This window comes from Molothrus ater, chromosome 3 (genome assembly GCF_012460135.2).
Source record: "Molothrus ater isolate BHLD 08-10-18 breed brown headed cowbird chromosome 3, BPBGC_Mater_1.1, whole genome shotgun sequence".
Classification (NCBI taxonomy): domain Eukaryota; kingdom Metazoa; phylum Chordata; class Aves; order Passeriformes; family Icteridae; genus Molothrus; species Molothrus ater.
The window spans coordinates 104,343,319-104,359,486 of NC_050480.2; the positions used below are offsets into that span (position 1 = coordinate 104,343,319).

General features: G+C 37.3%; 1 protein-coding gene across 4 annotated transcripts in view; it reads right to left on the reverse strand.

The window, feature by feature from the left end:
• Positions 1 to 1,487: 1,487 nt before the first annotated feature.
• Positions 1,488 to 16,168, reverse strand: part of USP45 (ubiquitin specific peptidase 45) — a 54,366-nt gene continuing 39,685 nt past the window's right edge. For 2 of the 4 annotated variants that reach the window (XM_036379410.2, XM_036379411.1), the window contains exons 12-18: positions 14,550 to 14,606; positions 13,045 to 13,188; positions 11,101 to 11,767; positions 9,324 to 9,421; positions 8,849 to 8,935; positions 8,263 to 8,416; positions 1,488 to 6,860 (exon numbers count right to left, since the gene is read on the reverse strand). In XM_036379410.2, coding sequence (XP_036235303.1) covers positions 6,727 to 6,860; positions 8,263 to 8,416; positions 8,849 to 8,935; positions 9,324 to 9,421; positions 11,101 to 11,767; positions 13,045 to 13,188; positions 14,550 to 14,606 — 1,341 coding nt within the window. In that variant the 3' untranslated portion in view covers positions 1,488 to 6,726. Of the gene's footprint in view, positions 6,861 to 8,262; positions 8,417 to 8,848; positions 8,936 to 9,323; positions 9,422 to 11,100; positions 11,768 to 13,044; positions 13,189 to 14,549; positions 14,607 to 16,168 lie in introns of those variants that run through there. The other 2 variants (XM_054514175.1, XM_036379413.2) reach the window with 2 other exon arrangements.

Here is a 16,168-nt window from a genome sequence, read left to right on the forward strand (position 1 = left end):
CACCTTCCCGCCTGCGCTAGTGTCAGGAGGCCCATGGGAGGCGCATTAGCTCCGTGCCTCCACGGGTAACTTGTAGTCGGAGTGTGATCCGTGCTTCCAGTACGGGGTCGGGATGAAGAAGTTTATAATGCTGGTAGCTACGCCTGTAAGTGGTGTAAGTACGAAGTGGACAGGCTCTGGGCACTGGCCCTACACTGAAATACATAATAACTTCTGTGCTACACAGCTACAGAGTGTGAGCGTTCAAAGTCAGGCCAGGGTATGGCTGTAAGGAGTGTTTGTGAAGCAGGACAATTCTCCAAGTAGCTTATTCTGAATATCCACATTAACTTCTGTGAGTTCTACCTGGAATTTTTCCTTTTATTTTAAGGCATGAAGAGAAAAAAAAAATCACCTGCAGTAAACAGCTCTTCTTGTATCGACCCTGGGATGATTCCACAGGCAGGGACTGGGTAATTCCATTCCTTTGCGTGGAGCAGAGGTTTCCATTGGCCGGCACATTACTCACGGCTGGGATCGCTGCCTTCCCTTCCCTCAGCGTCATGGATGTAAATGCCTAAAACACCCACAGTCGCTCTGATCATTGCATAAAGTTATATTAATACTCACACCGAGTAACAAAACTGACTCGTATAAATCTATAGAAAATTCAAGAAACTTTTGTTATGATTCTCAGTGCCAGTTAGGCTACATATTAGTGTTGGCTGAAGCATTCTAGATTTGCCCTTTTTGTGTCACATGGAATGGCAGGATTGAGCATGCTTTCCATGGACGGAAGTGTTGTACAAGTTTTAAGTCTGTCCAGCGTTGACTCGCAGCTGGAACTCTGTAGTGATGCTTATGGATGGACAAACTTCCAGCTGCTACTGAAAGCGAGCATGCAAGGGAGTCCCACTCTTGGTCCTGGTTTTATCACAGAATTACAGAACTCAGTTCTCATAAAGGGAACAAACTTTATCCATGGCCTTTGCCACAGAGGGTAAGGCAGGGGAAACAAGAGGTGCACCTTAAGTGTTCAAGGATATGGATTTATCTCTGGGGAGCTCTTCTACAGGCAGTGATGAAGTGAGACAAGACACAAGCAAAAATACATTAACAGATGTACATTAACAGATGTACAACATACAGTTTATGTTTAATGCTTTCCAAATGGTTGGATGTTTTATTTACACATTTTTCTAACAATATATAACAAATGAAAAGACAAAATGAATAGATGACAAATGCAGCTATTGTCTCAGAACTTGTTAAAGCACCTTGGGTAGACTGGAAAACTGATCAGACTTGTGTTTGTTTTTTAAATACAGTCTGTATGTAAGACCCTGTTTATTTGGTAATATTGGAATTAGAAATCTACAAATGAAATGTACCATGTATCAGCACTGTAGTCAAATTCTAAAATACTATTTGTTATTTAAATACCTGCAGAGTAGAGTCAGACTATAAGTTCAAATAGATGAAAAAAGGAAATGAATGAAAACTAGATGAAAATTTTAACATGCTTGATTTATTGGACACAAGTATTTTGAACTTAGCAACAAGATTTTTGATTATTGGATTGTCTTTTGTGTAAGTGCAAGCACACATGAACATACCAGAGGTTATCTCCATGTATAAATGTCAGTAGAATCAGAACTCAGCTTTGTGGAATGGCTAAATAGGGAATGGTGGCCATTGACAGGGTGGTTTCACTACAGAATACATGAAAACGATTCCCACGTTACACAGCTCAAAAGCAAAAAAACCCTAAACTAGCAAAGCAATGAGGTAATTGCTAAGAAGTCATAAACTCTCACAAAATAAATGTTCTTGTTTTCTTTTAAAAGTAGTTCTGCACCTTTACATTTTGTGCTAGAAAAATACTGGAAGCTACAATAGATGTAAGAAACATTGTTGACACTTTAAAGTTAGTATTTTTTACTGCTGTCAGTGATGATGGAAGTATTTATAACTTTATATAAAGTGGAATGTACACCAAGTAGTTTTGAAGTGGCTGCAGTGCATTGCAATGGTTTTATTATAACATAAAAATTCACTTAGACTTATTATGTAATGTTGTGCAAAGAAAGTGTTTTGACTTGCACAGACATCCATCTGAAAATATATTTTATAATCTCATTTACAAGAAAATAGATTATGAATCATTTTGAATAATCATTTTTCCACCATTTCTGCAATTTGTTTATACACCAACAGGAGAGGTACATCAGCTAGAACAGCTGTCAAAATAACAGCCTAAGACATGGTATAAAGACACAGAAGTAACAATAATCTGTTCTAAAATAATTAGATAGTGGCATTTCTTTCACATAGATATACAAATCTTTGTACAAATGTATAAATGTGTACAGGCTACAGCAAAATAGAGTCCAGATATTGAAAACTAAGGAGTATCAAATCTTTGTTTAATCAGGGTTGTTGTAACAACTCTCATCCAAACATTATCTTTCTTTCTTACTTAGTGTAGACTTAGGTTATGATGTTGTTAGCTGGAATACAGATAGCTAAAGCTGAGGTGTGCTTTTTAATGAAAATTGAATTTGTTAATTATTGTTAACAGAAGAGTTGTATTTAAATGCTTTCTTTGTTCCCATCTGATTTGTTTCCTTTTTAATACATCTTAGATTTTCCGCTAAAGAAATTACTCCTTTCTTAGTTTGTTACCAATAATTTCAAATAAGATTTTTATAATGGGTTGAGAATATAGATGCATTAATTTCATGTCCCTTTATGATTCAGTTTGTGTTAGTATAAAAAAGAAGCGTACAGAGAAGCAAATGGTGAAGTTAAGACATTTCAGCCTTTTAATGAATTTATAAACCACTCTCACCTGCTACCACTTGAAACCCATAGGCAAGAGCACTTCATTGATGCACACAGAGGGTGCAGATGGGAAAGGGAGGAAGGTTTGGCAGACTGCATGGATTTAATTTTCTAAACAAAGGCAATTACAGTGTGTACATTTTGGGCAGCAAAGTTCAGGGTTTGTTTTTCCTTCCCCTCTATTTGTAGCCATCTCTTAGAAGAACAGACTAATGCAAACATGATATCTGTACACATATTGTAGACAGGTTAGTATAGTAAATCTCCCCATCCTTTTTTGCCACTTTTGCTGTAAATGATATATAAATCCAAAGATAACAAAGCTTTCTTATAATCTGTACTAACACCTTAGCTGATCTTTGGTCTTTGTTGAGGCCTCTGTTCTGGGGAAACTTGTAGGGGGTTCCAGTTGTCCATACATGTAAATCAGGTACTTCCCATAGGTGAGGTTTACTTACAGATGAGGGAGGAACTGTTTAGTTTGAATCCTTTGTAATTGTTTTACAGGCACTGTCTTGTGACTGGTCAGCAGAGAGCTGCTCAGGGGTCACAGCTTTTCTCAGGGGTCAGTACTGCAGCCTGTAGGCAGAGCCAGTGTGGTGGTGGGGACAGACCAGACCACAGCTGCAGCAGTACCTCTTCCTGCAAGAGATTGGGAACCTCTATATCATGCTTAAGGATCAATGAAAACAAAGACATTGACAGAGAGGCTTATGGAGACCCCAAAAACATAAAGAACAAATGGAGCTGATAAAGAAAGCAGTGGTGCCCTTGTGAGAAGAGAAGGGTGGGATGAAGAGAAAGCCATCTTGGAGCTCTGCCACATGAAGACCCAGGTTACTGCACTTGCTCAGGGTGGGGGACCACAAAAGTATGGTGAAGCTCTGTAAAGAGTACATGCTGTCAGCCTGAAGAGATTTTGGGTTGGTAACATAAGACATTTTAAGGAAAGTCTTAAACTTTCAAGCCCTTCACTTAAATTCTGAAAACATACAGCTTTTCAATAGCATTCACACATCTGGTAGTTGCAGGAAACTGCCAGTTCCCTGACTAGAATCATGTTTAACATTCTAGCACATATAGGATGTATACTCCTATTTTCCCAGAATGCTTTGAGCTTCTTTTCCAATTCCTGATAAAGAATTATAAGTCTTCACTATACACATTTATGTAGTTTCTTTAGAGCCAGACTTTACACAAAATAACTTAGGTCTGTGTAATGGACACTGTGACTTGCATCTAAAATTGTGTGTGACATCTTGCACTGGTCATCAGTTTTTTCATTTTGAAGGCATAACTTCACCTATTTCCTTCATTTTTAGAGAATGCTTCCTTCTATCATATCTTCATACCTGCTCCTGACTCAAGGCTTACAGAGTTCCTGCCAACATAGCTTTTTATTTCAGCTCAGAACACCTCATCCAAGAGCAACAGTGATGGCTATCCTGAATAAAGGCATTGGCTCTTTTTCATGGCACTTTCTTTCTATGTTCTATAAAATGCCTGTAAATAAATGTTCCTTGGCTGTTAATGAGAAGATAACCCTGCCAACATCGTTTACGACATTCTAGGCAGTTATGTCCACTTGGGAAAATTTCAGAAACAGCTTGTAAACTCTAGTTAAAAAGGAGCAAAGACACCACCTCAGGAATTTCCTGAAAATAGCATTAAAAGTAGGAAGTAACAGGTTAAGAACCTTGTTCTGTTTCTCTCCTATTGTGCAGGCTAGGGAAGTAGTTCTAGACTGAAAAGTAGAGTAATACAGGTACCTAAATTCAGTAGTTTTCCAGAAGTCAGCAAAGAGAGCAAGGTCAGGAGCCAGCTACTCAGTCTGTGTGCTTTAGGGGGAGGATTCACTCCATGTGCCCTCCTAGCAAGGTTGTGTCACATAAGTGATACTTAGTTGCTATTTGCTACCACTGTTGCCTGGAACTAATTCTGAGTTTTGATCAGTTACATACAAAGAGGACAAAGGCGTGTGTAGGTGGGTGAATGGTATGGGAACGTAAGGAGCTAGAAGAGAATTACGGTATTTTAACCAACTCTCAGCTAAACATTATCTTTCTTTCTTACTTAATGTAGACTTGGGCTAAGATGTTGTTAGCTGGAATACAGATAGCTAAAGCTGGCTGCTTGGTTTCTCTGATTTTTACTACTTTTGGATAGACTGAGACAATTTTAATTTGTACAAGGAAAAAACATGGTTTTGCCCAAAACACATAGCCTAATTTTGTTCTAAATAGAGGAGTTTTCCTTTTGAAAATAAAATGCTGTGCAACCAGAGGTTCTCTCCATTATGACTATCAGTTTTATGGCCTAACAATCCCTAGTGCCTGCACAAGAATGTGCAAGTCATGTGGCTGTAAGATACACCTCAGCAGTTTGAGCAAATGCAATTCTAGCAGGTTGTGCCATTTTCTTATGCAAAAGAGGGAATGCAAGTGGGATGAAGCTCTGAAACAGAAGTAGAGAATAGGAGAGTCAGGCAGGTAGGTATGACAACATGTGGTACAGACAATAATTGGGACAGCATGTCTTTTCATTTAAAAAACATTACCATAAATGAAAACAGTAAGCATATATTAACATTTTTTTCTCTACCAAAGAGCAAGTCATACAGGATGGAACTGTTACAGAAGTAATTTGTATTTAAGTAACTGCTTATTAAATAATTTAATTACCACATAACTTCAAGCAGTCATCAGGTCTTGACCTTAGAATGTATCTGTTACTCTCTGGGATGGAAATGAGAAATTACCAAAGGAAGTAACACCTCAAAACAGGGCAGTCACACAGTCAACAGGAACCAGTTCTGCCACTAGGACTCCTGCTGTCCCCCACTGCTGACAAAAGGAAGTCCAGACATGTATGAGAGGGCAAAAGTCATCATTTACTGTCCAACTCACACACACAGTGCAAAAATAATTTATAGTTTATTACTCCTGTGAGAAAAGTATTCTGGAACAGATAAACAAGTTCATATTTGGAACCAAAAGTAACAGAATTTACTGAATTACGCCTAAACTCTGTACATACACGAGCTTATATGCTGTACATTGTCATAATTGTGAAGTTGAAAAATTACTAAATACAGAAATTATTTGCAATTCTCTTCCCTAGAAGGTAAAATGACAATATCTATTGATGGATTTATGGTGTGTGCATATATCTCAGAGGAAATAGTTATGCACACCAAGTACATTTTTCTATTGAAACAGGAGTACATTGCTATACCAGTGCCAGTTGGAGGCAACTGAAAGGGTACTGGGTATCTGAGGATTCACTGTCACTATTCAGAAGCCATGTTTTCCCAATCTATTCCCAGCTCTTATCAGGAAAGTGCACTGAAGCACCACCCAGAGACAGCTGTTGCCACTCCATTCTGGAAGGACTCCGCTTTCCAATTACTACACATGGAAGCAACACAATTTGACAGGCTCTTGTTTGCAGAAATCTTAACAGCTGACATCCAGTCCAGTGGTAGGAAGGGTCTGGACTGGATCAGAAGAAGTTGAACACTTTGTACTGTTACTGTACACCAGCAAATCCAGGCACTTAGCGCTATCAGTATTTCTATTCTCAACTGTTCTAGAACTATGGGCGAAAGCTTATCTTTATTATAATCAAAACCAAACTTTCCCTAGACCTCAGTAGGATAGGACATCATCTTACATTCTATTGGTACTGCATTTTAATGAACCCAGGAATTTTACATGTTTGGCAAAGTGCATACTTTAAGAGAATAATTCAGATATTTATAATAGTTTAGCTGAACTTCAGAGTCAAAATATGATAAATTCTCTACAAGATAAAGGCACAATATTTACAGGTACTCTTATCACTGCAGCTTTAAATAAGATAAACTAAATAACACTATCTTCTTTGAAATTAAACTGTTAAGAATTATAGTAATAATCTTTCATAAAAAAGTAGATATGCTTGTGCATTTAGTACTCTTGATTCTGGAACCATCTGAACATGGGCATCACTAACATATACCCACTGTCCTCCTGACGCTCCCATGGCTTCTTTCAAACCTGAAATGTAGAAGCAAAAAAAATATTTTTCTTGTCTTTCACGACATCATCAAGCAAATACAGCAGCTATTTCAAAAAGCAAGAGAAGCTTCTCATGTACAAGAGTAATTAATTACTTAGATACAGTCTGCTATTCAGTTTGAAACTTACATGTCAAAGAGCACTGTAAGAGAAATTGGTGGAAGACAATGCCTAGGAATGAATGCTGCCGTGGCTTTTTTCATATTTTTTTAGAAAGCCTAAGACATTTGCAGTACAGCTTGCTGAGTTCCAACAGGAAGTTATACTAGAACACAACCAGTTCTGACATAGAAAAAAGGTCTTACTTTAAAAGCTGACCAGTGTGAAATTAAGAACATGAAGAGATCTAATCTGTTCTAATAATCATTCCAAGATAAACATAAGACTGAAGGAAACTTTGATTTCATTAATAATGTCAAAGATTGTCTTTCTGGGAAATGAGCTTCAACTGCAAAGTGATATTACACAGGATAGAAAGGATAATGCTTGGTTCTCACTTCCCCCAAGAAGGGAAACAGTAAATATATTTACCTAACTTTGACAGCTTAACGTATTATTGCTGCTGCAAAATTTTCACTAACAGATTCTGTCCTGGAAACTTATTTCACTCTTGTCCTAGGGTGACTTTATGATGCTTGTAGCCCCAGTCATCTGTTCTGAATATCCATCAAGTATTAATAAAAAAGAACTAGTGTGGTGTTCTCAAAATGCCAACAGAAACCCTACACCATACCTTTTATCTTCCATGAAAAAGATTCTTGCTGTTCACATTAAACCAGAGTATTCCAGATTTTTAAGTACTAAAAAATTCCTATCCTAAAATACTTAAGATACATAAAATGCTCATATATTCAGAAAATGTAACTTAATTTAATGTGATGGATTTGACTGGTATACTAAACCATTTTCAGATACCAAATATGCCAAATAACTAAGTTTTACCAGGCACAACTATTCATCAGGATGTATTATTTTGAGTAGGAAAGAGAGGAAAGTTTTCCCTCAATTATCTGTTTAATAGCTGAATCAAAATTCCATTATTCACTCAGTTCTATATGGCATTAATAGCAGAAGTAGAACATGCATTGTGTGCAACAACAACAAAAAAGAATAATTAATAGAATCATAGGTTGGTTTGGGTTGAAGAAACTTCCAAGACCATCTAGTTCTAACAGCTGTGCCATGGGCAAGGACACCTTTCCCTTAGCCCAGGCTGCTCAGAGCTCCATCCAGCCTGGCCTAGAGCGCATCCTGGGATGGGGTTTCTACAACTTGTCTAAAAACCACAATTATTCTCAGCTAAAAAATTATTTGCTATAAATCCCTGTAGACAGTTACTTTTAGTTTACAGTAAAGGAAAGGAAGCTCTATTTGTACATACCCAGAACAGATTTAGTGGTAGAAATATGCTCCAGCAGTTTCTTGGAGGATGTCCTGACTTTCACATACGCCGCATAATGACCCCCCCTCATTGAGCCACTGTGCTCCACTATTCCATAGAGACTGTACAGCACCCTTGCACCATCCATAACGTTCTGCATTCCAGAAACAGAAAACAAAGGGCAATTATTTCACCATCAATTTTACAGGCATGTTAAGTAGCTAGCAGCAGTATGACTCCAAAAGAGGCAAACAGCCATCCACAACATTTCCAACAGCAAATTACCTCTTAATTTCAGTAGTCTTACTAATTTAGTTACCATAGAGACAGTAATACTTGTCCTTAATGCTGTTATATATACCAACACCACCAGGGCACCACAGCTTAACTAACATTAGCTAACATCTACGATATTCTTGACATGAATGGGATTGCACACAGTTACAATTCTGATCTCAAGACACTATCTGAAAAATTCACTCTACAATTTAATTAAAAATCATCATTATCATCATCAATCCAATTTAACTTGTGGTCAGGACACCAACTGCTGAAGTACAACAAAAATAAAGACTTGAAATTGTACCTTGCAAGATGCAGCACAGAATGGTGCTAAGTCTAAAATCAATGGGAAATCCACATGCCTGTTTACTTTTCGTAGACTCAAACCAGCCTTCAAAAGAAAAAAAAAAAAAAAAGAAAAACTGTAAAATAAATATTTTTATGAGGTAGCTTTTTAAAGCTAAGGTGTATCATTATATTATTAAAATTAACCAAATCCAAGAGTAAGATTTTAACTGATTTAAACCTTCTTTGTTATGTTTCCAAAACAGTGCTACAGTAACATGATGACATGATGGACACACAAGGGGTTTCCCTGGATACATCAGGATGGCTAAATGTACTCTGAAGGTGTTAGAATAATCACAACAAACATCAGCATGTTTCAAACAGTGCTTCTACCGGGTCTCCATCTAAAAAGGCAGTATTGGGATCCACAATGACACTTGAAGAACCACCAGTGGGGCAGAGGAATATAGAAGAGGGGTCTGGCCTCTTACCTGGTGGAATCTTTTCAGATGGAGAATAAGAATAGCAGGAACTGAAGAAATCAGCAGCTGTTTCCGAGCATTTGTGTAGACACCTTCCATCTTCTTTTCTGTATTTATGAATATCAAAATAATATGTAAAGTGAAGGCAGTCATATGGAATTTTTAAAGTACTTTCTAAACATCTGACAGAACAGACCTACACTGTGATGGTTTTGTACTTGTTAAATAGAAAACAAGGGAAATTTTGTGGAGTAACAAAAATATTTTCTCATTTTTCTAGTTATTTATAAACATAATCTGTGAAACCTGAGCATTATTTTAGCCAGTCTTGTGCAAATCAGATCAGAAGCTGGAAGCCTGTCCACTATCTAGGTCAGCTTGCACACTGAGATAATTCCATCTTCTGTTACTATAGCAGCCAACTTTCCTGTTAAAACCTAAAATAAATGGATGATCCCTGCATAAAAACTGGAAGGCACAAGTCTCTTTATCTGTGTTAATGTCCTAATCACTAAGAGCTGACTTTTCCATTCTTCAGTTCTTTCTGCATGACTACATACTTTATACTTATTTAAGAGAAAGGTCTGAGGAGGGCTGTCTACTTCAGGAAGCTTCATAACCTGCTGGCTTCAGCATTCAGGATTGGGATATGTGGCCTCCAAATTCCCAATGGTGCAGAAGGCACGGAACACAGGGCACTTACCAAAAGTAGCACAGTGAAAGCTCCACAGAAAAGCTCCACAGTAAAAGAGAACATACCACTAGAATTTGGTTTTGCTGAAAAAATTCATTTACTGCTTTTACATATGTTCAAAAGAAAATAGTTCATTTGAAGTATAATGGAGCACTTAATGTTTGATTGGGTGACCTCTTATATCTTTTGTTTTAGAAGGAAAAAATAAATAATGAGTAGTTGTGAATTGATTTTGCTTTTCCATGGTGCCCATGGAACCAAAGTGTTATTTATATGGCACTTATAGTCCAATGATGATTAAAGGTACAACTATAAAATACAAATAATTTTTCTGAATTTACTCATGCATAAATTTTATCTCTCCAGGTATCTATAAATGCACAGCAAACAGGCAATTTTTAGTTATTATATGAACTCCCTTTATTTACAAATTATCAGAAGAGCTTAATTTTTTTATTCTTCTGAAATTCTATATATAAAAAAAGCCCCAATCCTCCAGTCCTTCTAAAATGTTAATTTTTCATTAGATTTAAGTTGCTTTTCTTATTCAGTGAACTCTAATGGTCTGCTTGGCTGTACAACCATTGAGGAAAACGTTGTCACAAGAAGGTGCTTCTTCTCACCTCCATTCTTACAAATTTTGGGAATTTTTTTTCTGTCTTCATTACAACTCTCTTTTTTTGCCTCTTTTTCATACATAATTACATTACTTTCCTGAGTATGTAAGCTACTGGGGCCAAATATTACAGCATATATTTCAAAGCTTTGAGGATTGTAAGGAACAGAAACAGCAGCAAAGATTAGTATCGAGCAATGCACACACTTGGTTTACAGTCATCTTTAAATTCTTTATCTTGGACAGAATAAAGATGCAAAATTAATTCTATGTTACATCTACCATTATATTCTAATATAAAAATTAGTCCTGTTGCCATTGCCTGATGAAGTTTTAAGTTGTTACAAGTTTTGTTTGGAGAGACATTTTCTTTTTAACTACAGCAGGGAGGCCCATGCTGGAGCAATGGAAGAGCAGCCAGCACACAGGCTTTGGGAGGCAATGCTGGAAATTGTTCAGAGGTATAAGCACTTTACCTGTGGAGTTGGTTTTCTTCTGATACTTCTGTTTCCTTTCTGTGCAGCTCTCACATAAAAGCTTGTTGTTCCCCATTAAGAGCTCTACAGAGGTGAACTGGTAAAGGCAGGACTGAACAGAACACTCCTTTGAGCTAGTTATGTAGCTTTGGGAAAGTGTCTGGAAAGCATTTTGAGGGTTTTGGGATAGTGAGGATTTGCCTACTGAGAACATGGAATTATTTGATAAACCCAATGCTGGATCTCCACAACTTGATTTTTTATCTTCGTGTACAGGATCGCAGAAGCTAAGCTTGGATATGGAGCTGGAGATCATCTCTTCGTTGCTGTCACTTGGCTTGTGCGGCGGTTTAGGGTTTAAGGGGTTGATGTGCCCAGCAGACACGCTGCTGGGTGGGCTCAGAGCTGTTTGCTTGGAAGCACTTTCGCTTTCTGAGGCTTCACTGTCGGCATCAAAGCTGCTTTCGGAGCGGCTGGCTTCCTTCTCGCTGCCCTCCGTCTGGCTCCCATTGACAGCCGCCTCCGCACAGGGCTCTTTGGAGTACAGGACACCAGAGCTGCCTTCCTGCTCCAGCTTTTTGCCTTTTTCCTGCATGATAACAGGACTTCTTTCTCCTTCCTTTGAGGAAGCTTTTCTGGCAAGCCGTCTCTCATGGTTCAATTGATTCTGTAAATTATGGCATTATTAATTCAGTAATAGAGGGGAGAAACAGGAAGCAGATTTGTAAGCAAACAAATCTTTTGCAACATGACAAATGCAAAGCAAATTATTGGGGAGTTATATTGCTCTATATTCTCCATCTCTCATGTTTAAGATAGCTGATTTCCTTAAGATGTTTTCAAACTAACTTAGGATTAGAAACCTACATCCCAGTCAGCTAAGTCAGCTTATACTTACTGTGAGATCAATATTTCCCACAATGAATTAATTTCACTTTGTGACAGCTGCAGATAGCACATTTGAAGTGGTATTCACTTAATCTAATTTAAGCTTCTAAAAGGTCCTCAAGTTTAAGTTACTCCTCTGACCTCCCATGAGAGGCCTTAGTTGATGAGCAGCTCCAGAAAAAATTCAACTTGCCTTACAGGCATTTGTCATAGAATTAACTAAGACATCCCTAGGAGGATGTTTGCTGATTTCAGTATCACCTGAAGATGACTTTTTTTTTCAATCAAGATGGCAAGAAGTAGTAAAAGATTGCTTCCACAGAAAACTACTCCTATAGATTTAGAAAACCAAACCCACAAAGCTGCTATAATTTTAGGTGATTTGCAAATGTTCATGACACTTTTCTTGCCTTCTTTTGTTTTGCTACTTTCCAAAAGAAACTAGCAACTTTCCTTCCCCATATTTTTTTTCCTTTATTTGAATTGGATCAAAATTCCAGTGGTACCAATGGGAATCCTTCCATTAATCTCAACGGTTTGAGTTTTAGGCCTTTTCTTCTACAACCATCAGTTTCTGCACTACTTCTTTCCATCCTTTCCTTTGTTTCTACCTCATGTCCTTTTTCTACTTCTGTCTCACTCTCTTCTCCTATCATTCTTACATATATTGTATTTAATATGTTGTATTTTATACATTATATTTTTTCTTCACATGTGTTTAATGTGTTAGGACTTGATTCAGGCGGGTTTTTATGGTACTCAACAGAGCACAGACCCTTGCAACAGTCCCAAAAGCAACATGAATTGAAACTAGCCAGCAGATTTTTTTTTTCCTAATAAATGAAACCCTGTAACTGAAAGCTAAATGGTTACCAATGACTGTCATTTCTCATGCTTCTAATGATGACCTAAATATTTTAAAACAAGTCTATGTCAGCTGTATGTATACTAAAAAACCCCACTGACACGTATGAAAATTCCTCAGAAGTTCTCAGTCACCCTAGAAACTTGAGTTAACTCAGGATGACTGGTTAGTGTGCGTAGTTAAGTTCTTACCTTATCTTTTGTTAAAGTGTGTTTCTTGACAATTTTGGGTTGATTATTCAGAGTACTGATAGAAGAACAATTATACTGACCAAGATCTGCCTCCTGTACACTTTTACTTTTACCTGTTCTTCCCAAGGGCACAGGTTTTGCAACCTAAGAAATTAGACAGGAAATTAGGAAAGGCAACACGTCCATTTTGTATTCCTTTGCAACCTACAGAAAAGATGAATGCAGGTGGATTTTTTCCTTTATTTTAGAAAACAGTGACCTACATAAAACCAATTAAATGGCCCCCTGAATTGTGATATAAGGCTACTTTCTAGTTTTTTTTTTAATCATGAACTCACTGTCAGCGTCTCTGAAGGTTCAAGTGAAAGCCACAAGGAATAGGAATGATATAAAACTTCTGTATTAATACAACACAAAATAATCTATTCTACTATTGTGTAAGCACATCCATAGCTGTACAAGATGTGACTTAATCAAAAGGGACACAGATCCCCCCTAAGTCAGTCCCTGGTGCAGCCTGTGACACCAGAGCTGCCACACCCCCTCCATCACGTTACTGGCAGCAGCACATGGTCACCTGTGAAGGAAAGTGCTGGCTATGAAGTAATGCCCATCCTTAAGCAAGTGCAGCCCCTGCTAAACAGCCACAGCAATCACCCTCAAACAGAACCCACCAACTTCCCTTGTTGCACATGGGAGCCAGGAAGCACAAGGGCCCAGATATTCAAAATGCTCTTAAAGCTTTAACTCCCACAGACATCTGTGCTCAGTGCACCAACAAAGATGAAGAATTGGTTATGAAAAAACTGGTGTTTGGAGAAAAATACATTTTACACAGAAATAAATATTACATTAATTACTCTCCCTTAAATGTAGATGAATATGTGCAGGATGGAGGAAGAACCACTCTCAACCCACACCCACTACTCTCAAATGAAAAGCCCAAATCCTGAAAAAATAGCTTCTGCCTTCAAAGGAACACAGTTCCTCTGCAGCTAATGGAGGTAATCCATAAAATGCTGAGATCTCCAGAATAAATAAATTCAAATATCCATTTTTAAAGTGTCTCATCCTGTAGGTAAACATCAGCCCAAGGGACTCAGGTTCTCTAGATACAAACCCATAAGTTAGAATCTGACTCTCTGGACCTCCAAAAACAAAAAAAGGCTTATAATAATTCTAGTTATATAAGTACATACTATTAAATTAAGCTAATCTCCTAATCTGAGATCTATATATTCTGTTGGTTACTATAGGCATTTGATGCAAGTTTGGACTAATTTAAAGATATATGTACTTATGACATTGTGTGCATATAGATACAGATATATATATAAAAAGAAAATCATATAATGAATAGATGGATAACACTACATGTATTATGAACAAGGTTACAGTTTTAGGCTTCAATCAAAACTATATGTATACAGATAAGTATCTTCATAAGGCTATTAAAAACAATCCACTAGAAGCAATAGTTACTTATTACATATTCTGTTTCTTACCCTCTCCTCTATTATAGGAAGTGAAAGATCAATGAAAGGTTCTTTTACTGTTGAAATCTTGAAGAAAAAGAGAAAATGCACTTAAACACAAAGAACAGTATATGGGTTTAGTACATAGCTCCCTTTATTTAATCAATTTATTATCAAAAACTATACAACAAGCTAATTACTTACAAGATGTATGAAACTACAATGAAGAACTTCCCACTAACTTTTAAAAAAATTATTAAGTTAGATCTAATTTTCTTTCTAACACCACACAAAACTTCAGCATGTAGAGGTAAAGGGCAAGGCCATCAGTCTGGGCATGAACTGACTTGAAGCAGTGTGGTGCTCACTTTCTCTGAGCTCCAGATGGAGTTTCAAGTGGGCCTCTGTGGTACCCTTTTGCAGAAAGCTACCTTTTGGAGTTTCCTGATTCTGGACACTTCTGCACAGGTGTTTGAGCTGTTATGCAGCAAGGACTGGTTAATGACAGTTACTGACAGGTTCTAACCTCATGCTCTCGGTTAAGATTAAGTCAGTCTTATTGGTTACAGTCAAAAGCTTTGTTAGATTTTTTGACACCATATACTAATTGGTAAAATAAATCCAATTACAGGGGGAAAGGGACTTGAAAAAAAACCAACCTCTTTTTTTGTACTGAGGTTTCATTTTGCCATATATAAGCTGGAAACATCTTGCAAAGCATACCTAAACACAATCTCTTCCAGCACTTTCCATCTGCCTTTATCACTAAGTTCCTTAGGCTCTCTCCCTTGCTGTTCTCGAATTCCTTCCAAAACTGACTTATCTTACCTCTGAAAAGACTGTGAAAAACAAAACCTTAAAAAAGGAAGTAAAAATCATGTTGTACATTTAAGTCACAGCCATGCCATCAATTACTGTCACCATGTCCCTTCTCTTGTATTTGTGACCCCAACTTCCACCTGTGACACTTGGTATGGACTGCAAGCTTAATTTACCTGTTGTGCCAGGGACTCAGGAATGTTTAGGTTCCAGTAAAGCAATAAATGGGATCAAAAGCAGGCAGTCTGGTGCCTGCATGCCTGCCTGGTGAGCGATGTTCAAACAGGGGTTCCTCTAAAGTGTCGCTTTGCATGAACAAACACATATCAGAAATATCTTGCCAGTGCAGGCAAAGGAAAATGAATGCTAAACTCTTCCTCAAAGGGCTAGAGCTAGCATATTCTCAAGTCCTGTGCAGGCAGAATATAAGAAGCCAGCAAAAATACATGAGACATGCAAAATACATACAACCTCTATTTTTTATATGGTCAAAGTTCTTCATTGGTACAAGTAGCACATTGAAGAGTAATCTGCACATCACACACAGGGAAGTTTACCTGGCACTGCAGGACTGTGCTTAATTTTTCAGATTGATTAATTTACTTAATCTCTATAATATGAAATAGAATGTTTTAAACCAAACACAAATGTAACATTCAATTTAAAAAGTCATGCAATTAAGATTTTTCTCTGTCAAACTTAAAAGGAAATTATAAGGATCATGGAAAGCATTTATGATGGAATGTCAGTAATATTAATTATGAAAGGAATATACTGTTCATTAGGGTTATTATGTTAATTATAAAAAATGCTTCAAAGAAAAAGAAGTC